This window comes from Pelmatolapia mariae, linkage group LG10_11 (assembly GCF_036321145.2).
Source record: "Pelmatolapia mariae isolate MD_Pm_ZW linkage group LG10_11, Pm_UMD_F_2, whole genome shotgun sequence".
Lineage (NCBI taxonomy): Eukaryota > Metazoa > Chordata > Actinopteri > Cichliformes > Cichlidae > Pelmatolapia > Pelmatolapia mariae.
In genome coordinates, this window is record NC_086236.1 from 74,378,642 (window position 1) to 74,404,820 (window position 26,179).

General features: G+C 44.4%; 1 protein-coding gene across 2 annotated transcripts in view; it reads left to right on the forward strand.

The window, feature by feature from the left end:
• The window catches only part of LOC134637598 (collagen alpha-4(VI) chain-like), a 70,637-nt gene extending 44,932 nt beyond the window's left edge, over positions 1-25,705 (forward strand). The window contains exons 31-40 of one of the 2 annotated variants that reach the window (XM_063488054.1): positions 250-285; positions 362-398; positions 549-560; positions 856-1,349; positions 4,315-4,411; positions 13,635-14,276; positions 14,350-14,434; positions 15,525-15,670; positions 21,154-21,201; positions 24,917-25,705. In XM_063488054.1, coding sequence (XP_063344124.1) covers positions 250-285; positions 362-398; positions 549-560; positions 856-1,349; positions 4,315-4,411; positions 13,635-14,276; positions 14,350-14,434; positions 15,525-15,670; positions 21,154-21,201; positions 24,917-25,092 — 1,773 coding nt within the window. In that variant the 3' untranslated portion in view covers positions 25,093-25,705. The remainder of the gene's footprint in view (positions 1-249; positions 286-361; positions 399-548; positions 561-855; positions 1,350-4,314; positions 4,412-13,634; positions 14,277-14,349; positions 14,435-15,524; positions 15,671-21,153; positions 21,202-24,916) is intronic. The other variant, XM_063488055.1, reaches the window with a different exon arrangement.
• Positions 25,706-26,179: the final 474 nt, after the last annotated feature.

Sequence of the window (26,179 nt, forward strand, 5' to 3'; positions counted from 1 at the left end):
ATGCTGGGATCACTGTCCATAGGAACAGACATCACACAAAATCCATCCATGATTGGCAGATTCAGAGATGATACCAGCAGTAACGCTGCATCCTGTTCAGCTGTCAGGGAGGGATCACAGGTGTCAAAGTAAAACTGGCACCGTGTAAAGGAGGCGGGTCTTGTCATCATCACCCTGTGGAGGCCACAGATTTGATTATCAGACCCTCCCAAATAAACTTACAATAATCTCTGTTTTTCCTCCATCCAGGGCCCAAAAGGTCCTCCTGGGAGCAGAAGCCTGTCTGTAAGTCCACCTTTAAATCGCTTCACCTGCTTAAAATAACATATGTTGTTACAAAGGTCATTTTCTGTCATCTCAGGAATGTGAACTGATCAACAAAATCAGAGACAACTGTGGTAAGTGTCATCGATTTAAACACGTTTGCAAAAACATGATCAGCTGTTTATTTATGAGTTTTTATGTAGAGGATGGAAACTAAAACAAACGTTTGTGAAAACAAACTGCAGAGTATGAGCGCTCTGATAATGTGTTTCTCCTTCACACAGCTTGTTCATGCGGTACGTATGTCTCCTCTTACTGAGAACAAACATGGTGAGTACGGCGCAAAGACTTTGTCCACAGATGCCGACTGAGTGAGCTCATCGGGACGAGAGTAACATATTTGCACCTTTTTATCTGAAACTGTTGATTTGGACGGATGTCTCCGACTGCTTGTAGGATTTTACTGAGTAACAGAAGTCATTTGTAACTTGTAACTAGTCGTCTTTGAGTATCTGTTAATCGGCCTGAACGTGTTTCCTCCGTCTGAAACGGTCGTTTCACTTCAGCTTTTCCTCACGTGACCTCCTCCAGGTGAGTCGCAGTGTCCGGTCTACCCCACCGAGCTGGTGTTCGGCTTGGACATGTCTGACGACGTGACTGCGACGGCCTTCGAGAGGCAGCGCTCCGCCCTCCTCCACCTGCTGGAGGACTTGAGCATCGCTGAGAGCAACTGTCCACAAGGTGCTCGCGTGGCTGTGGTTGGATACAACGCCTACACCAAGTACCTGATCCGCTTCCAGGAATACCATCGCAAGACTGCGCTGATAGAAGCTGTGAAGAACATCGCCCTAGAGAGGACGTCCAACAAACGCCAGCTGGGCGCCGCCATGCGCTTTGTGGGTCAGAACATCTTCAAACGAGTGCGAGCTGGGTTCATGGTGAGGAAGGTGGCCGTCTTTTTCACCAATGGGGCGTCTCAGGACAACGATGCCATTCTTGCTGCTATTATGGAGTACCGGGCTCTAAACATCGTCCCAGCAATCATCTCCCTGAGGAACGTTCCTGCGATTAATCAGGCGATGGAGGTGAGTTTGATTTAACCTCCATCAGGTCCATGGTGAACATCTAGGGTCAGGCCCACATGATAAAATTAGACCATACATCACAAACATGTTTCATAGTTTTTCTGTTTTTGGAAAAAATGATGTTGATGAATTAACCTGAACACTTTTGCACCATTATGCACAAAATCATCTTTTATTTAGTCTGACTTACAACCAATGGCTGAGACCATCTGGGGATGGGAATCAAAAAACGCCCTGCGCTCTTCTACGATCAGCTGATTCCAGTTCACGTGTCAGAGTGAGTCATAGCGAGGCAGCCTACAGCATGGATATGGACATTTATTTTTATTTTACAAAAGACAAGTGGAAAAAAGGAAAACTGCATCCAGGACAGAAACAATTGCATGATGTTGCTGATGCTGCCCAGACAGAACAAACAGATGAGCAGTCAGGCTGCAGCCTCCCTTTCTACCTGCTCACATTTCTAAAGTAGAATCACTCTTCGCTTTGTGCAGCTTTGTGTTCTGCTAAGAGAAAGATCTCAGAGATGTGAGTCCTCATTAGGGATTTGCTTTGGTGTGTGGGCTGTAGCCTGAGGTTCGTGTTGCTAAACTGTGGTTGTGAGACAGTGTGTGGCAGCTTTTTTTAATGTAACAGGTAGTGTAGCAAATTACTGTTTCCCAGGAGTAATTAAGTAACATACTGGGGTACCTTTAAGAAAAGTGTTCTGGTATCTTGTTAATAATTTTATCTTGACTCTGGATTCTGTAGAAAAATAGAGCCTGGACTGTGAAGTACGCGACTCCCTGGAGTAACTCAAACACACAGCTTTGATCAGAAAACATTATTTTAGACGACCGACAAGGATTCAGGGTCACCCTAACTATCAGTTTCTTCTTTAGTCTGAAGTACTGAAGTAATAATCTGTAACAAAATATTATGTCTTGTTTGTTATAACAAATGAGAACTGGTTATTAACAGTTTTTAAGTGAATTCAAACTGTGTCTGTCTTTGATTGGTTAATAGGCTGAAGTGCTGCCACTCCTCCTTGGCCTGTGCGTTGAGGAGTCTGACACTTAGTGTGACTCAGTGTGTCAGGATAAATCAGTACGTTCATACCAGCATGGACTAGAGTAGATGAAAAGGTTAATAAATGTGTCCAGGGTTTTAGAAATGGGAGCTGCTGAGGTGGAGGACTCACACGCAGGACTCTGAGGTCAGATGCACACAAGAGAATTTATTTACAAAGTCCACCAGGCGTATATACAAAAAGGTGAGGGGTCAGGGCTCCAGGGAAATCCAGGGGAAAGGTACTCATTCCTCTTCAGACAATCCACACACGCGACCAGCCTCTCTCTCCGACACTCGCCACACGGGAAACAGTCCAGGGAGTCTGTACACAGGGAAACGTACGTTAATACAAAAGCACCGAGACACGAGAGAAAACTTGCTGAGGCTTGGCTTCACTAACGCGAGTCACACACAACGATCCAGCAAAGAACAGCAGTCGCTCCCTGGATTAAATGCTGGCAGCACTAACGAGGCTCAGGTGTTTCTTCCTCCGAGGGGCGTGGCTGAGGGCGTGAACCCGCAATGAGAGAGAGAGCGAGAATGAGAGAGAGAGAGAAAGGCAGAAACTGGTGATCCTCCAGGCCGTGACAGCTGCTCTGTCCAACCTAGGATGGATGTCATCTCTTCTAACAAGACAACGTTTCCTCCAGAAATTGTCCCGTTTATCTATAACGCCCACAGCGTTTTGGCAAAGTTAGATCCGTTTATTTGAGCGTAGTGTTTTCAGTGGGGGAAACGTTTCATCACTCATCCAAGTGACTTCTTCAGTCTCAGCCGACTGAACAGAATCAACCTTTTGGGTACATGTACTGAAGGTTTCTGTTTGAGGCTACGCTTCCTCCTCGTAGTCACCAAACCAGCCTGATTTCCCACCTGGGACACAGTCAACCAGGCCTGCAGTACCTTTGCAAAGCACCACAGGGCCTGGCTGCCTCTGTGGGGAGCCTGACCTCCAAAGCTACAACCAGGCGACCAGGGTGTTAATGCTAAAGGAGGCCAAGGAATAATTGGACAACTGACAAAGTGAGCAGAAAAGAGCCAGCTTTTCAGACAGTTACTGCTGATGTTGCTGCTGATCTTAAGACAACTGAAAAAGCACCTCTGTGTGTCGCACCAGGAGCAGGAAGTGATGCAACAATGCAGCGAGCGTGCCACCCTATCTGTCCACAAAACTTACCATGCCTATCAATGTGAACATACAGTGTCTCTGGGAGTGTGGAGTCGATATTGTAATATCTGGTTTGGCTAAAGATGGAACTTCACAAATCAGTAAGCATTGTTACAGCAACGACGCCCAGTCTGAGATTACCTGAGTGTTTGCCTTGGATTAAAAACATTTGGCTCTTAATGCTGCGGTTAGGGTGTCCCAGTGTTTGGACTCTTGAACCCATACATGTTGAACTCCTATCAGGACATGTTTAATAGAAAAGAGGTCATTCCAGCCCATGCTGCACTTTGTCTTCCTTTTTAGACCTTACGGTGTGATGACTTCAGGAGGGTCCCACAGTTTCATCATCCCCTTTTTAATCTCTTTGCTCTCACTTGAGCCAATACATCTGGGACCTTCTCAGCAGATGATGTGAGGGCCTTTTCACAGCCTGTTTGGCCTGCAAACACATGAAGTCGTTCCAGCTCATTGTGCACTTAGTCTCCCTGGCTCCAGTTACGTTTACAGTGTGTAGCCAGAAGTTAGTGTACGACAGGAAGAAACAGCTGTGGTGTCTGAAAGCTTCTCTCATGGCTGTCAGTTATAAAGCACATACAAGACGGGTGGACTTTAAAGGCTGAAGAGGGAAAGTTCAATAAAACATCATTTTCTTTAAGCTGCTTGTCGTCTTCCCTCAGCCGCTGAAGAAATTCTGTTTGTCATGAATGAGTGAAGCAGTCGGTAACGTTAGCTGCTGTTTCCTCTCAGGCTGACGACACAGGAAACTCCATCTTCACGGTGCTGAGGAGGCCACAGGAGCCGGCTGCTGACCTGAGGAGGGTCAAGATCTGTGCCATCTGTTACGGTAACGACTGACGCTCATACCTCATCTATACTCCACACTTTTTAGTTTGAGTTTGATGAGCTGTGTGGGATCAAAGTGAATATGAGGAAGCTTGACTTTACAGTCCTCTTAAAAATTGGAAATCGCCACATCTCACTGTTCTCAGGACGTAAAGCTACTTTTATTGATGCCATTATCGGCTCTGCAGCAGGTGATTGTGAGGGTCTCGTACAGAGGTGGCAGACTCATGGATGCAATTATATCTTCAGCCATTCAGGCAGGGGTGGGACTTTATTTTGGTGGGCACAGCATGCGGCCAATCGCAAGCAAAGACAGACTGGGATCATACCAATATGTGACAGAAGGAAGGGGGCCGACATTCCCAGGTAGCAAGTGTAGCTTCAGGCCGAGTGCACAGAGAGACCTGGAAACACAGTGAGCTGCGTTTCAATGACACTGGAGACGGCAGAGCTGAGTTTATAAAGTTCGGAGCTGATCTGGTTTTATATTCATTTTTCCATGATGGAGGACAAAACGTTCCAAACGTGTCCAGGCCTTAAATGTGATGTGTTCTCCCCAGTGGTAGTAAACACATCAAAATAAGTCTGAACGAGTCTCACAGACCTGAATGTGCACTTGAAGCCATTTTTGATTCTAACTCGTTGGATCTGCTGCTCACCACAAACAAGCTGATGCAGTTTTACGGCTCTCCCTGCTGATTAAAACCTCCCTGTTCATACTGCACAAAGTCATTAAGCAACAACAAATGAAATGACAGAAATGTTTTTATACGACTACAGTTACAAACAAAACTCCCAGAACTTTTTCTGTAATTTCACACATTTCTTTCTTTGTTCATCGTGTAGAAAAACAGTCAAATATTTAACTTCTGTACACTGACAGAGACTTTGGTTGATACACAACTTTAGGGGTATTAAACCCGATTGTTTGATCCCCATGATAGACAAAACATTTATAATTCTTTATTAAATCATCTTCTGGAAGAGAGAGCCCTGCACAGCCCAAAGCCATTTTCAGAATCTCTAACATTAGAAGCTAAAAATGTGTCTCATATAGGTGTTATTTTGGTACTTTACTCGTCACACACAGCCTCGATACAAACAACTCCTTATATGTTACTAGTTCCTCTTTTTTCTGTCTGGTTTCCTGTATTTATTAATATGCTTGCACAGTTCTACACTAACTTCCTGTTTTTCAGTCTGGCTGAGCACTTAGTTCGTGAGTCAAAAGTGGCCTTGCTTTACAAGCTTTTATTACTAAAATACATAAAACAATATAATCAGAAAATAAGCACTAAGAATATATTAATTACATGACAGTTCTCCCCCTTTTCGTGTTTCCTAAGAAACACGACATAATTCCTGATTTATCCCATTAAGTTTACTTGCATGTTAAAAGCCTAGGGTATATCATAAGTGATTATGCTAAACAACATGAAACCTTTCACTTGCCCAATCATTTAGGTCGTCCGTCCCCTCAACGGGTTGTATATTTTCAATGGTCCCTTATTATTGTGGGGTAATTACTTCTATCCACAACAAATAAATCAAACAAAGAAATCAAGCTCTTAGACAGCACCTTGCATTTACGCCGGGCTGTGAGCTGTCCTAAATCTACTTCCTACACCCCCTTTTCACCCAGTTTAATTTTCTTTCAATCCCAGTTTAAAGTCCCTGACTTCCCTCAGTGCTCACTGTAAAATCCAAACAGATACAATTAGCTTTTTCCTGGTAAAAGATCCTACATTACTTTTGTCACTCTTTGAAACAGCCTCTATAGAGTTAACCCGTTTCCTCTTTCAAAAATTTACTCCTGGTTTTTCACCCCCTTTAACGGGTAGCGCATATCCGGCCTTAACACTGTTTTTGGGCAATTTACATAACATAAAAATCCTACAAACTATTACTAAAGTCCCTGTCATTACTCTTCATTACTTTTATGCTCACATTATAACCTCTGTCTAACAAACTTTCTTATGTTCTTTGTAATCTGAACAACTACTCTTCTGAGAGGTTCTTTGTGCTCTGTTCTTCTTTTGGGTCACATCCGTGTCCCCCTTTCTTGGCCAGAGCCGTTCGGTCTGATGCTTCCTGGATTCTCGCCAACCCCTTCTTGGTTTCGCTGTGGTTCTGGAATCTGCTCCTTCTTCTGTAAAGGACAGAAAACGAAAACACCTCTAATATGTTCATCAATTGTTCTCTAAATTATCCTAATTTAGTTCAAACTATCATGTTCTGGGCTCTCTAGTCAAAAGGATTGGCCTAATTATTATTTATGTGTGTAACCGTGTTTGCATTCACCCCTAAGCACTCTAAGTCCTTTTCCTACAATATTTCAATCTACACAGTCACGCTGAATGAAGCTTATGACCTTCACAAGACTGAGTGGCAACTCCTATGAGCACAATTGCAATGTGTGTATGAAAAATGATTATAAATGCTTATTCTAGAAATCAAAAAGAAAGCAAACATTTTCAATCCTAACATCTTCCCTTCTTTCACCAAAGCACATGTTTTACTCAAGCTGCTGTCCCACAGTTTCCCCTTGAGTTTGGTATTCAGCTTCTTATGAACACCGGCATTTTATCTTCTAAAAAGGATTCAGTTTATTTTAATCCTTTGGCTTAAACATGAAAATAATCATTTCTGCCTACGTTTTACCGTACCTAAATTATCAAACACCCAAAAAGTCATAAATTGATGCTATAATTTATTGGTCCACATTAGCCCTAAAACTCACCCTTTTTGACACATTTCCACGTGTCAAACAAAACCACCATTAGGAAATTAAAAGAAAAGAAAAAGGTTAATCATATTATTTTTCAGAACACCTCAGCAATTCTCCTCTCGAGTATATTTGCACCGGGCCTCCAAACCTGTGTTAAAGGAATAACATCAGTTTAATTATCATGTTAAATCTTTTGAACTCCTGGCTCCACCCAGAGCCTGCATCCTCGGAACTGCCTAGAAACAAAACCTGTGTGTTAACATGAAATTCACATTTGAAACTCAGTTTTCCCCACTTATGATCCAATCTGTGTTATAACAAACAAAACTTAAGACAGAACAGTTATCAGTCATGTGCTTCATACAAAATTTCCACATTTTTTTAATGTCACGTTCATCCCCTCAGTGTCATCGTACTTCTTATCTTTTTTGACTTTATCAGAGCTAACCAAAATGTGTTTCACTTTCCTTACTTCGCTCCTGTCCTCCTCCAGTACCACCTCGTATCACATACCCTTACCCTTCGTGCTCTTTTTAATAATTTACTGTTTTAAAGGGAAAAAACCTCGGTCACTCGGACCAGTGTTTGGTATTCCATAACTGTATTTTGAATGTGACAAGTCTAGCAATCCCCTGTGTGACTCGTAAATACTACTTTGGTTCTGACTATTTTTCTCTATAAAATTTAATTGACTTCCACAGTGGCCTGCTTTTGTTAATGGTAACCTGAGTAATATCAAAAATTTTCTCCCCTTTAGCATTTGGCATTTTCCCAACAATATAATGTAATACCATAATCTAAACCCAGTCCATAAAACAGAATTTTCTTAAAGCAAACATCAGCAACCCAAAATTAGCAGCCAAAGGATTAAGTCTGACGCTCCACACTCATGTGAAACTACACTCTTCCCCTCTGCTCTCTCTTCTCCTCCTGCTCATGGCAAAGCAAAACAAAGCAACATTTTCTCATCCTAACCTTGGTCCAGTCTTTGTCTCCGTGTCAAGTCAGTCAAAGCTTCAGTCCACATCGTCAGTCCATCACAGTCCAGTCACACACATTCACTCCCACGCATTCACACAAGATATTTGCTGATAGTGGAGACTCCCACGCAAAAAATCAGATTCTCCACCCTCAGCAACATGAGCTCATTCATTTGTTTTATTTTGTTTTGTTTTTAGAAAAAGAGTTCTTTATGCTCTTACAACCTGATCAGGTCCCCACAGATGGCCTTCTCCTCAGCCAGTTGTAATCTGGAAAAGCTCACCTTATATTTATTCTCCCGAAATTTTTTTACAGCGCTGTTAATTCAATCTTGCAGGCCTGCTTAGAACAAAAATGAGAAAAAGAGAGCTGATCATTAGCTCATCAAAGCACAAAACATCATCACCTGACAAGATTTCTCTAAGTGCACTGTTACAAAAATAATGGGCCCAGTTATAGACATTATAGTTATAGACATGTCCATGATTAGTAAAACTCCCTCTACTGAAATAAGAAACAACCCAAACCTAACTGACAGAATTGACTACTTGCACAATCCCTTCCGCGTTCTATGTAGTCCTGCCCCAGTGCTTCCGGTATGGTTAAACCATGGCGACTTTCTACACTCGCTGCCTACAAGAGCTCCCAAAATTGAACATCACTGATATTCATCGGATTTGCAGAGTAACGACTACCCCCGCCAGCAAATTAGATAAAGGATTTAAGTTATATTCTGCATCATATATACACAACTACGAAGGTAAGAAAACGTAAATTAACCGACAAAGAAACGTTAGCTAACTTCAAATGCAAACACTACGTTACTCCGCTATGTCCTTCATTTGATGTCAATTCTCTACATTACATGTTTTTTTAAACGGTGTTTTATGTCGTCCGAAACTATAGTTGAGGTTTTCTTAACTAATGTCACTTTTGTTGTTAGACACTGTTATAATAGTGTTAGGTAGTTGGCTAACTAAGGAGGTAGTTAACTACCTGCAGATATGTCCAATGCAGACGGCTCAGGGACTGAGCAGTAGTCATGATCTCTTGTAAGACTGTGCTCTTCTTGATCGTCAGCAGGAACTAGTTCAGGGCGTCGCTCCGTTCTCTCCCAAACACTACGCCGCGGATGTTCAACTTTATAGCCATTCCACTCAAAAAGTGTTGGTACAGCCCCTTTAATAAGCCGCCTTCGACCATCAAGGGTTGTTGGCTCTATGAGTTGATCACTGGCAAAGTGTCTGCTGCAGACCCTGGTGTGAGAGGTAATCGTGAAATGATCCCGGCATATGTTTACCAGCCACTGTCTTCTCAAGTCGGAATGGGTCGGAAAGCCATGAAAACTTAGTATGCCGTTAAATTTGGCCGAAGCCGAACAAAGTGGGACACAGCAATGCTCGGAGTATTTCTTCTCCTGTTTTTGAAAATGTTCTGTTTTAAATACTTTACTTTTTATACTCATTCTGAAGTGACATTAGCGTAGCTACCGATAGATAAACAAACATACCGGAAATGCCCAAGCGGTAGTATTTGGAAACGGAAACACGTCACATGCCTTAGTGCAAGTAGTCCATTAACCCATCACTAAAACAACAACCCCAAAAATCTTAATCACAGAAAAGTTTTGCTTACTAATCAATATGTTGTGGGAATTAGAACTTTGGGGCCATAAAGGTTCTGCCCTACTCCTGCTTAACTAATACTTACATAGTCTGAAATCAGACTTAAAATCACTCCCTCTGTTCACTTTCCCCACCTCATATTTCAGTGGTTGGCCTCAGGTTCTTCAGCGTCCTGACAGTCTGAGGTCAACTGATATAATTTCACCTGCTAAATACACAGACAATCTTGTTAAAAGTCGCACAGTTTTGCACAACATTAATATTCCCATTACGCCCTTTCTAAAGACGTTATAACAATCTATCATCACTAAATTCTAAATTTCTTTTCCAAATCTGGACTACTGGACTTAGTCACAGACCTGACCACTTTATTTAATTATCCTGTATTTTACCATTATATATTTTACCAAGCCATTCTTCTCAGTCACAGACATGTTTCTTTCACAGCCAGACAGGAAGCTTCAGTTCTTCTTTTTTTTTTCTTTTTTTTTTTGTTTCGTCGCCACACATTCAGCTAATTTGCATACTAACTCATCTCAGAAGAAGTTGCCTTGACAAGAGAAATGCATATTTAAAACATTACCACATTATTGAATTCTTTTCTTTTCTTTCTAGAGTAATCAGTTCTTTGCTCAATCTGTACAAGAGCTCTTCTAACTCATTATTCTAAAACTACTTAAAGCTTTTAATCACTGGTTTATCTTTTTCCTTTTCACAAACATCACTCTATTGTCATGGAACTTCCCTGAGTTATTCCTCAACTTCAAGCTTTAAGTGTGTTAAATCTACACCATTTAGCATTTATGTCATGTATTCACATTCATGAATGTAAGCATGTCTTCATTGCGTGTATGTTTTGTATTCAGATTAATATTGAGTGTAAGCTGGTCTTTATTGCCTCGATGTGTTTTTATAATCAGGTTTAATTCATGCATCTTTGCGCTGAGCTGTGGATTCAAACTGTCTCACTTCTGATTCTCTCCAAAAATAATTTAACATGTGACAATTTGTATATGTGTCTTTTCTATTCATTCATGTAATTGTTACTTTATTTATTTCTTTATCTCTCTCTCTCTTTTTTTTTTTTTTTTTTTTTTTTTTTACCTTTCTGTTGTGATGCTCTGGACATTTCTAAACCTCCATGAGTTCAGCCTCAATCTTCAATCCAATTTCCCATATGCTGTCACTTAAACTCATCCAGCCTTGACCTCTCACCGGTCCTCGTCCCTGTTCTCACAGTTTCCTGTGTGGCCTCCCAGATCAAACAGGCCCAAATCAGCTGTTTCTTCTCTCCTTTCCTTCTCTCTTGATCTTTTCAGTCTTTTCTTGGAGGTTAACTCCCAGCATGGCAAATATGAAACTCAGTGTCCAGTGCTTTCCAGTGCTTTCACCCAATCTTGTCACTGGTCAAAGCGCATGTTCCATCCACAATGGTATTCATAGATGCTGCTGGACCCTTCAGTGTTTTAGGTCAGTTGCACTGTCTTTTGCCTGCTGTTAATTCCCCAAGTCCACGGTGTTGCTCTGTCTGTCTTCTGTCTTCATCAGGAGATTGACTGTCCTTTAAGCTTCTTCTCAGGATAAGGACAGAATGAGAGGTGAAGCTGTAAAATTTTTAAGCCAAAGCCTGGCCTGTTCCTCGTCCCAATTCTGTTAATCTATCATTTTGCCGCTGTACTCATATTTTGAGGCTGAGGAGAGTCCACCTGTATTAACACACTAAAACATTTATGTAATATCATTTCCATTACTATTTCTTAACACATTCATTGAGCGGTTTTCACACACACACACACTCTTCACTTCACTGGATTTTCATCAATATACAGCCTACCGAACTCTTATTTTGTGTTAACAATCTATATACCCTCTGTAACTCTGCTAATTTTAATATAAAAAGAATGCACCCTCAGCACACACACACCAATATACTCAACTCTTTGCATTTGCAAGCATTCACATCAAAATCCAGCGTGCTTAGCAGAGCTCTTTTTACACAAATCTTCAGCACAATTAACAGTTTTTCCACACACATCACCATTCTTTAGCTCAGCTCTGTAGCACCATGCACACCGTACTTTCATCAGCATTTTTGCACACTTCCCTGAGCTTCCTTAAAAAATCGTCACACACACACACACACACACACACACACACACACACACACACACGTCACACCCTTTTCTCTCACACTTTCAAAACAATGTGCACTTTTGGTCATTCATCCAAAAAACAATTTTACACTTCATTTATACATTCAAACATTTATAAGTATAACAAAAGACACCAAATGTCAAGACATACTTGACAAACATCTGCTGGTACCAGACTTTTCAACTTTTCCTACACAATTTCGACAAATTTACAGGCGTACACCACTAGGGTCTGACCTTCTTTATGACCAGTTTACCAGTAACAGTTCCAAACTATAACTGGCCCGATTTTCTAAAACTCTAAGTCAATTTAAAAGCGTTAACCAACCCAAACTTTACCCAAAGCTCCATTCCAGGCGTTTCACACCCAAGGCTTTACCCGAAGTTTTAAGTTAAGGCTTCACACCCGAAATCCAGTTTCTTTCAGTCAAACAAGTGCATGAAATCATCCTGGACGAAAAGAAATGGTCCTTTGACCACTGGCTATTCACGAAAGTCCCCAGTTTTTGCGGTCGCCAACCGAACTAAACCTCTCGCCGGAGGACAATGTCCCGCGTCCAGGAACAGAGTTGAGTCATAACACTCTGAACAATTGCACTTCTTAGAGGTCCCCGCCCCAGTTCTAAACAATTTTATTTACTTTGAAAACACCACACAAAACCCCACAAGTAGTTTTATTGATGTCTAAGCCCGGCTTTATACTCAATTGGGACTTAAATCCCACAAACAAATGATCAATTACCTATTGCCCTATATTCTCTTAAACATACATTACTTCTTCATTTCTCTTTTACCATGAAATACCATATTACCTTTATCTCAGTACTGTCATTCTCCAAGTTTCATTATCATTACTTCAAAGCTTTACTTTATTCTCAAGAATTTAGTTTTACCACTACTGAGCCAATTTAATAGTTAAGATCGTCAACTCAGCGAACAGATAATTTAGAATTCACCCAATATGCAAAAATTTGCTTTTTTCTTGAACAGGTTTGTGCTTACCTTTAAATCTTTTTAGACCGGTCTTCTGTTCGCCTCATATCAGATCCAACCTTCGGCCGCATTTGTTCTCTCTGTTGCAAAGGGAACTGGGCGGAAACACCAAATATTAAACCCGATTCTTTGATCCCCATGATAGAACAGAGAAAACCCGACTCAGAGTGGGCAAAACACTTGTAATTCTTTATTAAATCATCATCACCGGAAGAGAGAGCCCTGCACAGCCCAAAGCCATTTTCAGAATCTCTAACATTAGAAGCTAAAAATGTGTCTCATATAGGTGTTATTTTGGTACTTTACTCGTCACACACAGCCTCGATACAAACAACTCCTTATATGTTACTAGTTCCTCTTTTTTCTGTCTGGTTTCCTGTATTTATTAATATGCTTGCACAGTTCTACACTAACTTCCTGTTTTTCAGTCTGGCTGAGCACTTAGTTCGTGAGTCAAAAGTGGCCTTGCTTTACAAGCTTTTATTACTAAAATACATAAAACAATATAATCAGAAAATAAGCACTAAGAATATATTAATTACATGACAGGGGTCTAATCCTTCCCTGGATAAAAAACGGTTACGCAATATTAGACTTTTTTTGTTTCAGTTTTGGTAATACATGACAGAAATCACTGTTTACAATGAAAGTAACATTTTTTTATCACACTATAAATACACGAGCAGCGTATGTGGACAAAAGGATGAATGAAGGTGTTTTCAGTGGCTGCTGCTGTCTCTGCAGACCCCTGCAGGCGTGCAGAGGAGTGCGCCTTCATCCAGGAACCAGTGCCGCCTCAGCAGGCGGATGTGGACCTGGTCATGGTGCTGGACAGCTCCAGGGAGATCCAGGCCGATGAATACGCCGGTGCCCTTCAGCTGCTGAGCTCTGTGGTGGAGCAGCTGGCCGTGAGTCCACAGCCCCGCCGAGCCGGCCGCCAGGCCCGAGTGGCTCTGGTCCAACAGAGCACCAAGGTGGAGTTCGGCCTGCAGACCTACCAGAACGCTGAAGACATGAAGACGTACATGATCCAGAACATGCAGCAGCAGGGCGGCTCTTTGGCGCTGGGACAGATGCTGAAATACACCCTGAGGGAGGTGCTGCTGAAGGCCGGCCAGCCGCGCAGCAAGAGGGCCGTCCTGACTGTGGTGGGCACCAAGACGGCCTACAGGGACCAGGCCAAGCTGCGCTACATCTCCCAGAAGGCCAAGTGTGAGGGGGTGGCGCTGTTTGTGGTGGCGGTGGGTGATCGCTACAAACGGACGGAGGTGGAGGAGCTGGCCAGCGTGCCGACACAGCAGCACCTGATCAGACTCGACAGGCTGAAGGCCGACGAGCAGGGCTACGCCCAGCGCTTCATCAGGGTCTTCCTCTCCACCCTCAACAGTAAGAGCACGCTCAGATCTCCCTATTGTCTGTAACCAGAGACACACTGATGGGTTGTTCGGGTTTATTTCAGAGGGACTCAACACTTATCCTCCACCCGAATTTAAACTGACCTGCGGCCAGCTGTCAGAGCCAGGCGACACTCTGGACACTAACAGGTAACACTTTCCACAGACTCACACAGCTTTGTCATCAACACACCTTAAAGCAGATGCCCCATAAGCTGGAGACAATGTCATCTCTTACTGTCTGGCACTAATTAACTGGAATAAGTTTCTCTTATGTCTTCATGAACTTCTTCACAAATAAAATTTCAATCATTGGAGAAAAAATTACCAATAATCATCCCACAGATGTAATATTATCTACAGCTACTTTTAGTGCCATTGATGTTCATTTAGACTCTTTTTCTCCAGTTGATCTTTCTGAGTTAACTTCAATAATTACTTCCTCCAAACCATCAACGTGTCTTTTAGACCCCATTCCTACAAAACTGCTCAAAGAAGTCCTGCCATTAATTAATGCTTCAATCTTAAATATGATCAATCTATCTCTAATAATCAGCTATGTACCACAGGCCTTCAAGGTGGCTGTAGTTAAACCTTTACTTAAAAAGCATCTCTAGACCCAGCTGTCTTAGCTAATTATAGGCCAATCTCCAACCTTCCTTTCATATCAAACATCCTTGAAAGAGTAGTTGTCAAACAGCTAACAGATCATCTGCAGAGGAATGGCTTATTTGAAGAGTTTCAGTCAGGTTTCAGAGCTCATCACAGCACAGAAACAGCTTTAGTGAAGGTTACAAATGATCTTCTTATGGCCTCTGACAGTGGACTCATCTCTGTGCTTGTCCTGCTAGACCTCAGTGCAGCGTTCCATACTGTTGATCATAATATCCTATTAGAGCGATTAGAGCACGCTGTAGGTATTACAGGTACTGCACTGCAGTGGTTTGTATCATATCTATCTAATAGACTCCAGTGTGTTTTTATGGCCCCGCCCCTCCCTGAGCCTGGTTCTGCTGGAGGTTTCTTCCTGTCAAAAGGGAGTTTTTCCTTCCCACTGTTGCCAAGTTCTTGCTCATATGACGTCGTCTGATTGTTGGGTTTTCTCTGTAGTGTTTCTATGCCTTGAAATATAAAGCACATAAATGTTAGTAAACAGCAGTTACGGAGCAGCAATAATTAAACGTGTGTTATTCAGAAAGCTATTGTGATGGCTCAGCGAGTGCCGCTGCTCTATGTCCAGTCAGGGCTCAGCAGACTGGGAGCTGGAGGTTTCTGATCAGCCGAGAAACTGGTTCCAGGAGCAGACAGGAATCATGGCAAGAAACCTGAGTGTCATCAACACTCTGAACAAAAGACAGAGTTCACTTTCAGGAGCTGACCTCACAGGTAGCGCACTCACATGTGTGCACACACACACACACACACATAAACACACATGGCATGTTGTTTATCTGAGATGCTAATTAGTGCTCAGTAACATTCAAAAACATTTTGGAAAGAAAAGCGTCTGCACTTCTTTAAGTTTCTTGAAGACGTTTCATCCGAGAAGCTTTTTCAGTTCTCAGAGCGACTGGTGGAGAGTCCCAGATCTTTAAGCCCTGTGGGAGGGGCCCTACGAGGGTCGTGGTCCCCCTATTGATCCTCTGCCTGAGGATCCTTGCCTTGGCTTTTTTTTTTTTTTTTTCCCCGCCTGTCCCGTTTGGTTCTTTTGCCATCAGAATTATTGTCTAAAGGCAAAGAAAGATGCCCAACGGATTTACTTCACCAAATGGACCATCCCAGCCTTGCCGTATTGTTCAATTTGATTCACCTTTTATTGTTTATTTTATTTTATTTTCACTTGCTACACACGGGACAGACGTGACTGGGGGAATGAAAAACAGCGAGGAAGAGGGACGGAGATAAAGGGCAAAAAACAAAAACAAACAAAAGAGACAAAAAATACATCTATCAATCACCTGGATCACCTGTTGGGAAAGAAAAAAGAGAAAACAAGCAAAAAAAAGAGCAATATAATAAACAACATCACGATGATCTATGTGAATATAACAGTAAATACTAAATATTAAACATTATTGTGCAGCACGTAGGATCGACAGCGCACAGTGTGCTTTGATGTAGGAGCCAAAAAGGGTGTAGTTTGTGTGTGTGCACACCTGTGAGCATGAGCGCGCTTGTATTTAAAATGTTCCTTCATGTAACGATCTGCTAGAGCAGACCTTCCCAAAGTGTGGGGCCCACCCCCTAGGGGGGGCACAGAGCCATTGCAGGGGGGGCGCAGTATGAAAAGGGAAAAAAACAAAAAAAACAATGCTTGGACACTGCTTGCACCAAACCAACTGGCTTGGAAGGAAGTTCCAAACCAACTTCCTTCCAATCCAAAGACTAGAAAATATGGTGAAGCATATCTTCCCTTTGGCTTCACCTGCACGAGTGCAGAGGTAGGTCTCCCTGCAGAATTGGTTTTCCCTTCGTCGTGAGCACGCGTTGGGCTCTTCAAATCACGGACAAACAGTATCCCACATTCTTGATTTTTAGTTCACAAACACTTCTCATAATGACAGTAAAGTTACAGTGGGATACAAATAACATCAGGCTGATCCTGCCACCATTTGTTCCCCCTGTCTAAATCACAGACAAACAGGATCCCACAGTTGTTTATGTTTTTGAACCCATTTTGCACAGAGAGACATTTTTTGAAAAATGTATTGATAGCAATGTTGAATATTATTACACAGGAAAAAACAACTACATGTAAAATAATTACACCGTGACGCCTCTGCCTTTCTAAATGGAGGGACCGTAACTGCGTGTGTATATGTAAGCGTGTAAAACCTGCAGTCAGATTAACAGTATTGTGTCTCTATCTGCCATTCTGCAATTCATCTCACGTAAACAATAACGTGGCGCACAGCGTGACGTGAAAAAAGGCACATACCTTTGACGAACTCTGTATTCCTCGTCCACACGTAAACGCAAAAAAGGAGTTTTAAAAAATCTCAGTTTTCGGTGATTCGAAACGCCGTTTACGTGTGGACGAAACAGCTGCGTTTTCAAAAATACCGGTGTAGGTGCGGACGTAGCGTAAAAGAGTCCCATATGGAAAAGATATATATAAATCTTATAAAGTTTGTATCTGTCTTGTGTGAAACTTGTATGAAAAGCATACAAGACTGAAAACAGATATAAGATCCCTTGAAAAATTATATAATGAAACTTGTATGTTTTGGATACTTACTAAAACAATATATGAAAGTAATGAGAAAGTGGCCACTTTCATGAGTAAATCATATCAGTTTTTACTATTTCTTTTCCATATGGGGTTAGTAGTTTATTTTATTACTGCCTGTAATTTATTGCAGATTACTTGTATTTGCTTAATTGTTTACTAAATTTTTGAGGTGTGAAATAAACCACAATGGAGCAAAATATGCGTGTGTGTGGTTGGAGGACGTGTTTGTGCGCGCGCGTGCGCGGGGGTGGGGGTACATTTTTCTTGTAAAACAAAGGGGGGCCTAGCAAAAAAAAGTTTGGGAACCACTGGGGTAGAGTGTGTGGGGAGCCACAGCCCTGTCCTCCAGGGCATGAAGCAGGTATGGGGGAGATCAAGACTCCAGACATCCAGAGACCCCCCAGAGCACAAGAGACCAAGGAAGACCAACGGAGGGGCAAACGTGCCACTATCCCCGAAAGAGCTGAGGAGAGCCCCAGGGGGGCTGAGGGTGACTGAGCCCCAGGCCGAGAGGCCGAGGGCACCCCACCCCCGAAGTGGCCCGAGTGAGCCCCAGGCTCCAGGCCCCAACAAGCAGCCACCAGGAGTGAGCCGGTGCGTACCTGGACGCCCATACCCGGACACAAAGAACCACCAATGCACCGATGTCTGAGGGCGTCTGCCACTGGCAGGGGAAGTGGTGGGGGGAGATAGGCCTCCATACCTTGGAGGGCCTGAGATGTCCCCAGAGAGGTGACGTCTGATACCCAACCTGACATATAGACACAGACATACAGTCACACACAGATACAAACATCCATTCCCACCCTCATGCTCTCATATGCAATTACTCCACACTCAACCAACGTGGAGACAGACATAAAGAGACGCTGTACACACAATCACACTCCCCAAGCGTACTCTAAGAACCGGGTCTAGGTACCCTTGCCCCTGGAGGGGGAAACGGCACCCAGACCCAGGTGGTGTTACCCTCTTCCCTGGGCTGGAGAGAAGCAGACTCGGCAGCAGCAGGGAGGCCCCACATTCCAGACCCCAATCGGACGGCCAACTCCTCCTCCTAGCCCCCCCGCTCCAGCAGGCAACAGAGAACGGGGGTGTGTGAAGACTCCAAACCTCCCTCCACCCGCTCATATGTAGTGTTGATGCATGTGTGTTCTAAGGTTCCTTTAAAACCCAGGAGGGCATGGAGCTACCTGCCAGAGAGCAGCAGGTAAGCGCATAGCCCCTCCTGATAGCCCTCAATGTCTACGTGTATTTAAAATTGAGAGGTGGGCAACGACGCCAGGGGTGAGGTTGTACACCCTGATGGTCTTCTGGATGCCGTGTAGCGTGCCCACCCCCAAGGTCCTATATGTATGTGTAATGAGAGTGTGAGTAATGTGAATGTCTAAGTTGTGGGATAAAATTGAGGCACAGGCAGCCAGAAGGGGACAGAGGGGGGGGATGCCTCCCCTGCACCCTGGTGACCAGAGATGGGCAGTAACGCATTACTTGTAACGCGAACGCGTTACTGTAATCTGATCTGATTACTTTTTTCAAGTAGCGAGTAAAGTAAGGGATTACTATTGCAACAAACGTAATTAGATTACTGTTACTTTCCCGTAAACACGCTGCGTTACTGCGTTACTAAAACCGTGATTTTTTGCGAGAATGTCTCATGACAGTGTCGTAAGCGAGTGCGACGTTCGTGACAACAGCTGTGTGCAGATCGACAATGGATAATATATCGAGTGCGGGAGAGAGTATGAGCGTGCAGCGTTTAAAGCGTGGAAGTACTGACCTTACTTTGAGTTTGAGTCCATAAAAAGTGACAAAAACATTAGCGTCCGTTGTGTGTGGGAAGAAAACTTCTTATTACAGCGAAAAAAAACCTAAACTTCCGAGCAAGCACCGAGTGCGCTCCGACGTAATGGGAAATTCACAGAGAAACTCGCGGATTCTTCCACTGACCGCTGCAGCACACCTGCACCAGGGCAAACCTCCGCCTGCCCCACTCCTGCTTTACAGGTGAAAATAGAGCAACAGGACCGCTGAGTCTTTGATTTTATTTATTTTCTGCTGTGTTTTACTTGCATCTATTTGAAAGACTGAGTGTAAACACCAAAAAAATATTTTATTTTATGTGCAGGAATGTGCAGAAAATAGGTTTAAATGTTCAACAAATTTCTTCCAGTCAGAGAATGTTGCAGATAATTTAATGTTTGCTTGATGCATAAAGTTAAAAGATTTAAAGTTTTAAAAAGAGACGTTTCCATTTGATTACATTTGTATGATGGATTATGCAGGAAAAGTAGAACTGGACTGAAAGAAGAAGTAATCAGTAATTAGTTACTGATTACTTTTTTCAAGTAACTTGACCAACACTGCTGGTGACACACCCCTACCCCAAGGCCCTGCATGTGTGGGTGATTGTGGTGGAGCGGGAAGAGGGAGGCAGCTGGAGATGAGGAGGGAAGGAATGGGAGGGGCAAGTGACCCCTCCCTGGGGCCAGCTCCCCCGCTGACCCCAGTAGGCACCCCCATACTCTGCAACCCACCAGGGCAAGGGGGCCCAGGCCCATCCGGACCGGGGCCCAGTTCAGCAGCACCGCCCGGCCCCACAGAGGCCGGAACAGCCCATTCGACCCCACCACAGAGAAAACTGCACCCACCCCGTCTTCCGCTACTCTTCCAGACTACACAAGACAATAGACGCCCAGGCTAAGATCTTCCTCCACCTCTCCTGTATCTCCCCCACCTGCAGAGTGAGTTCCTGGAGAGAGGAGACCTCCTGCAAGATGTAACAGCCTCCCCCACCAGTTGAAGAGCCCCTCAGGTGGCTCGATGCACTGGCGGCACCTTGCGCCAGGGCTGAGCCCCCATACACCCACCCGCCAACAACCCCGGCGACACACCAACCAGGACCCAAGCCCCCAAGGCCCAGCCAGGGCCCCAGCCCAGAGACGGAGCACCCCCAGAAGCCCACGCCCGCCCCGAACCCACCCAGGGGCAGCCAGGCTACCAGGTCAGTAACCCACGTCCGTCAGCACAGACCCTCCCCTAGCCCCGCTGCACGCAGCCACCAGGAAACCGTCACCTAAGAGCCAACGGAGCGCTTAATAGGCCATGACCGCTACCCCGGGTTGAGCCCTCCAAGGAAGACGCTCCTGGGCACCTGAACCCTTGGCTGATTGTGATCTGCACCTGTTTTCATACCTCGGCTCGTGTGATTAGGTAGAGGATCATTAGGGGGTCCATTGTCCCCTCTTAGGCCGGGGCTTAAATCTGGGACTCTCCACCAGTTGCTCTAAGAACTGAAGAAGCTTAAACGTCTTCAAGCAACTTAAAGAAGTGCAGAAGCTTTTCTTTCCAAGCTCCTTAGACTATGATGAGCTGGATGACTGAGACCTTCACAGACATGTTTCCAATCAGTTAAAAACAAACAGATTTAAACTACATTAAGTCGTCAGTGAGTCCACATCATTACAAGCACACACTGGGATTGCTGGCCTGTTTATGGCTGTCTGTGTTGCTGTTTATTCCTCCCCTGTGGGTGTAACTCAGCCTGTGGTGTTGTAAAGTGCTCTAATGAAACCTGCTTCACTGAAGCTCTGCAGCTTTAGCTCACACTCCTGGCTGACTGTTTGGTCTCTGACAGATGTGAACGTGGAGCCGACGAAGCAGCTGGACAGCTTTGTGTCCACAGGTGAGCATCCACCTGCTCTCAGTCACGCTGTCCTTTCTCCTCTTCGCTACGATGACGGGAAGATAAGATAAGATAAGATAAGATGACCTTTATTAGTCCCACACGTGGGAAATTTGTTTTGTCACAGCAGGAAGTGGACAGTGCAAAAGTTATGAAGGACAATTAGAATAAAATAAAATAAGAATAAATACAGTACACAACTGTACAGAATAGAATAAAAATAGAATACTATATACAGTAGAATAAAATAGAATAAAATATACAAAAGGATAAAAATAGAATACAAATGCTATATACAACAGAGTGAAAAATACAACGGTGCCAGAAAGATTATTGCACATTTGTGATTATTGCACATTTGTGATTATTGCACATTTGTGTTATTGCACATTTGTGGATGTGTGTGTATGATCAGTTAAAGTCTTTGTTGTGGAGTCTGACAGCAGTGGGGAGGAAAGACCTGCGAAATCTCTCCGTCCCACACCGTGGGTGCCGCAGTCTCCCACTGAAGGAGCTGCTCAGTGCTGTCACAGTCTCATGCATGGGGTGGGAGATGTTGTCCAACAGGGATGACAGCTTAGCCACCATTCTCCTGTCACTCACCACCTCCACTGGGTCCAGAGGGCATCCTAGAACAGAGCTGGCCCTGCGGATCAGCCTGTTCAGTCTCTTCCTGTCCCCAGCAGAGATGCTGCCACCCCAGCAGACCACACCATAAAAGATGGCTGAGGCCACCACAGAGTCATAGAAGGTCTTCAGGAGTGGGCCCTCCACTCCAAACGACCTGAGTCTCCGCAGCAGGTACAGCCTGCTCTGCCCTTTCCTGTAGAGGGCGTCTGAGTTATGAGTCCAGTCCAGTTTGTTGTTCAGATGAACACCAAGGTACCTGTAGCTGTCCACAGCCTCAATGTCCATACCTTGGATGTTCAGTGGTTGCAGTGGAGGATGTTTGTGCCTGCGGAAGTCTACCACCAGCTCCTTGGTTTTACTGGCATTGATCTGGAGGTAGTTCAGCTGGCACCAGTCCACAAAGTCCTGAGTCAGTCCTCTGTACTCCTTGTCGTCCCCATCAGTGATGAGGCCGACTATAGCAGAGTCATCAGAGAACTTCTGCAGGAAGCACTGGGTGGAGTTGTGGGAGAAGTCTGCAGTGTAGATGGTGAAGAGGAACGGAGCCAGAACCGTTCCCTGTGGGGCCCCCGTACTGCAGACGACCCCGTCCGACACACAGCCCTGAGTCCTCACATACTGTGGTCGGTCGGTGAGGTAGTCCAAAATCCAGGTAGTGAGGTGATGGTCCACTCCTGAGTTCTCCAGCTTGTCCTTCAGAACCGAGGGAAGAATAGTGTTGAAGGCACTGGAGAAATCAAAGAACATGATTCTCACAGTGCTCCCAGCGGTCTCCAGGTGAGCGAGAGAGCGATGTAGGAGGTGAATGACGGCATCATCCGCTCCAATGCCAGGCTGGTAGGCAAACTGAAGTGGGTCCAGTGATGAGCTCACCAGGCGCCGAAGCTGAGCCAGGACCAGCCGCTCCAGGGTCTTCATCAGGTGGGATGTCAGAGCCACCGGCCTGTAGCTGTTGAGGTCCTTGGGGCGTGAAGTCTTTGGCACTGGAACAACACAGGAAGTTTTCCAGAGCTGTGGGACTCTTCCCAGCCTCAGGCTCAGGTTGAAGAGGTGCTCCATCACACCACACAGTTGGTCCGCGCAGGACCTGACGACCCTCGAGCTGATGCCATCTGGACCCGCTGCCTTCTTGGCTTTAATCCTCCTCAGTTCCCTCCTAACCTGGGTGGTTGAGAGAGACAGGCTGGAGCCTTGTGTTGATTGTGTATTGGATGCTGTTGTTTGGGGTGGGGAGGAGTGAGCAGGGTGAATAGAGGAGGTGTGAAGTGTCTGAGGTGTCAGAGGTGGAACAGCAGCAGTGGGGGTGGGTGAGTCTGCAGCCGATGTTGGAGACTGCCTCATGGCTGAATCAAATCTGTTGAAGAAATGATTCAGTTCATTTGCCCACCTCACATCCCTCCCAGGCAGAGAGTTCTGATGTTTGTGGCCCGAGATGGTTCTGAGGCCTCTCCAGACCTCACCAACGTTATTTTGCTGAAGCTGGTTCTCCATCTTCTGCCTGTAGCTGTCCTTCCCATTCCTAAGAAGAAGAAATCTGATTTTGAGGAATGCAGATGATCTCAGTGACGTCACATCTACAGTCTGCAATCATCAAATAGGGAGACATCGACTAAAACATGAGCCATAAACATTCAGGTTACTTCAGTTTAACCAGCCAAGAACTGAGGCGAAAAAGTGTTTTAGTCGGGAAGCTCAAACCGGTCAGAGACTAAAATAAATTCCCCTTCAGAGGACATAAATGAGTGTGCTGGGTCTCAGGAGGTTACAGTGGTATTAGTAAGAAGCACAGCTGCACTTTGCAGCTCCATACATAAACTATGCCCAGTGTCCTGCTAGCCTACCGTGTTAGCCTCTGAGGACAACGACTGATATTTCCCAGCCTTCAGAGAAGGCGGCAGATATCCGAGCTCAGACTTCCTGTTCAGTCCACTATTCATTGTTTATGCATTTAATAATAGTCTGGAAAAATCGAATAAAACACCCTGGAAAAGAAGGTCCAACTGGGGCTGCACTTCCTCCTGAGGAGGAATAACGTGGAGCAGGAGCTGCTGCTCTACCCTCCTCAGTGGAGAGCGTGAGCCTCCTGCCAGGTGTTTGTACTCAGGGGCCACGACTGAGAGCAGGAAGGCTGCACTGAGGGTCATTAACACCACCCAAAAATCACTGGCTGCCCTCAGACACACCTGGAGGCCATCGCCAGATCCTCCTGTCTCAGGTAAACCAGGGTCATCACAGGTGACCCCGCCCACCACCTGTTTGACCCACTGCTCTCTGGTCTGCGCCTCAGGCCAGTCGGGTGCCACACCTCCAGACTCACTAACAGCTCCTCCCCACCACCCCTGCCCACCAATCTGAACCATGGTCTGAATGACCCTCATCACTCAGAGCAGGGGTCGGCAACCTGCGGCTCCGGAGCTGCATGCGGCTCTTTAGTCCTTATACTGCGGCTCCACTTGGTTTGGAAAAAAAAATTATAAGTATTTAACTGAAGTGTAATTTAATTGTGTTAGTTCTTTTTTAACTTGTAGTTCTAAATTGGAAGATTATTGTGATCTTGAAATATAAAAATAAAATCACATGTTAGTATTCTTCATCGCTCAAAATAAGCGTCACACTCGCATAAACCGTACCCGCCGAAACGCCGTGCATTTATCGAGACTTTCAATAAGTCTCGCGGCAGGCCAAGGATGGATCTTTGGATCCACAAACGTATGTGAGCAGCTATTCTCCTCCATGAACTGTGGTAACAACAAACTGGGTCCAGATTGTTCTTTCGGTGTTAAAGGTTGCTGACCCCTGATCTAGACTGTCTGCTATTTATTCCTGAAGCCCTTTACTATTTATATATTTTGTTTCTCCGTTGCAGAGCACCCATAATTTTGTACATGTGCAATGACAATAAAGGGCTCTTCTATTCTTCTATTCTGTTTTATTAAGTTTGTTTTTCTGTGAGCTGATTTTGGCTCCTCGCTCCTGTCAGCGTTTCATAGAACATGAATCTAGCATTATGTTGATGGTGGAAAATGAACAGAAATATAAAAGATATTGTAACACAGGGATTTTATTTCTGTTTCACCTCTTGCAGACATCTGCTTCCTCACCAAGGATGCTGGCGACTGTGTGAATTACACCGTCAGGTGGTTCTTCGACCACAAACGTAGCGTCTGCTCCCGTTTCTGGTACAGCGGCTGCGGAGGCAACAAAAACCGCTTTGAGACGCAGGCAGAATGTGAGAGAGTTTGTCTGTCAAAGCACAGATGAGGCGCTGGGCCCCCGATCTCCACTGAGAGCAGACACAGCAGAGCAACCTCAGAGCAGCTTTGTCCACAGTGGGTTTTGTTCTGGGCGGTTAAAGTGTTCCAAGACTTAAACACACAAGGAGCCGCCTTTTCTTCCACCCTGCCCATGTATGGTTAGTTTAGTTCACTCCTTTGAAACTACTTTACTGAAATGGAATAATCTTTTTTATGTCATAGGGTGCTATTTTTAAAGGTATTTTTATTTTTAAATACTTTAAATGCTTCCAAAATTAAGAAAAGCCTTCGTGAGAAAGTGATGAAAAATGATTTTATGCCTAAAACCTTAATGAATTATGTTTAACAGATGCCAAAGGAAGCAGGACTGTGATACAAATTTCTACCTGACGTTGGTGCAGTGCCTTTGCAGCTGCAGCCGGGCAAAACACAAAATCTGTGAGAAAATTTACAAACATCAAAAATTAAAGTTAAAACAATGCCAGCTCAAGAAACGCTGCCCCCTGCTGGTGAAAATTTTAAAACCTGCCTTTAAAAATCCAAATATTTCCAGGGCTCGTTGGTGCCTTGAAGCAGCTCCTCTGAAACAGCTGTATGTATTTTAGTAATTCCACTGTTATTTTGTACTGTTTGTTTCTGAATAAAAGTTTCTGTTTAGATAAAAGTCCGACATGTGTCCATATCTCTGTGTGTCTCTGAACACTTGGTAGGAATTCCAAAGCATCCATTCAAAACAGTTTCTGTCGTTTTCCGAAGGATTTCAGTGAAAACAACCCAAACCTGACATTTAAAGCAGCACAAAAATGTTTACAACGTTATCCACCTGATATATTAAAGCTCATATTAAATATTCATGCCCTATTTGAAGTGCTGGTGCGATGGTCGGCACTGATCGTGTCACGCGAAGTTCAATCTCTGCGTTCAGGTCAAAGACGGTACTTCTGTGCTGTGTTCCGGCCTCAAGGTGGCGCTGCAATGTCTAAGAATCAGCCAGCAGGCCCAGGCTCCCTCACTCGGTAAAAATGAATTATTAGTAAGCGCTCAGCAACGACGCAGCACAGAGACGCCACTGCATTAAGTGATTGTTGCAGCGT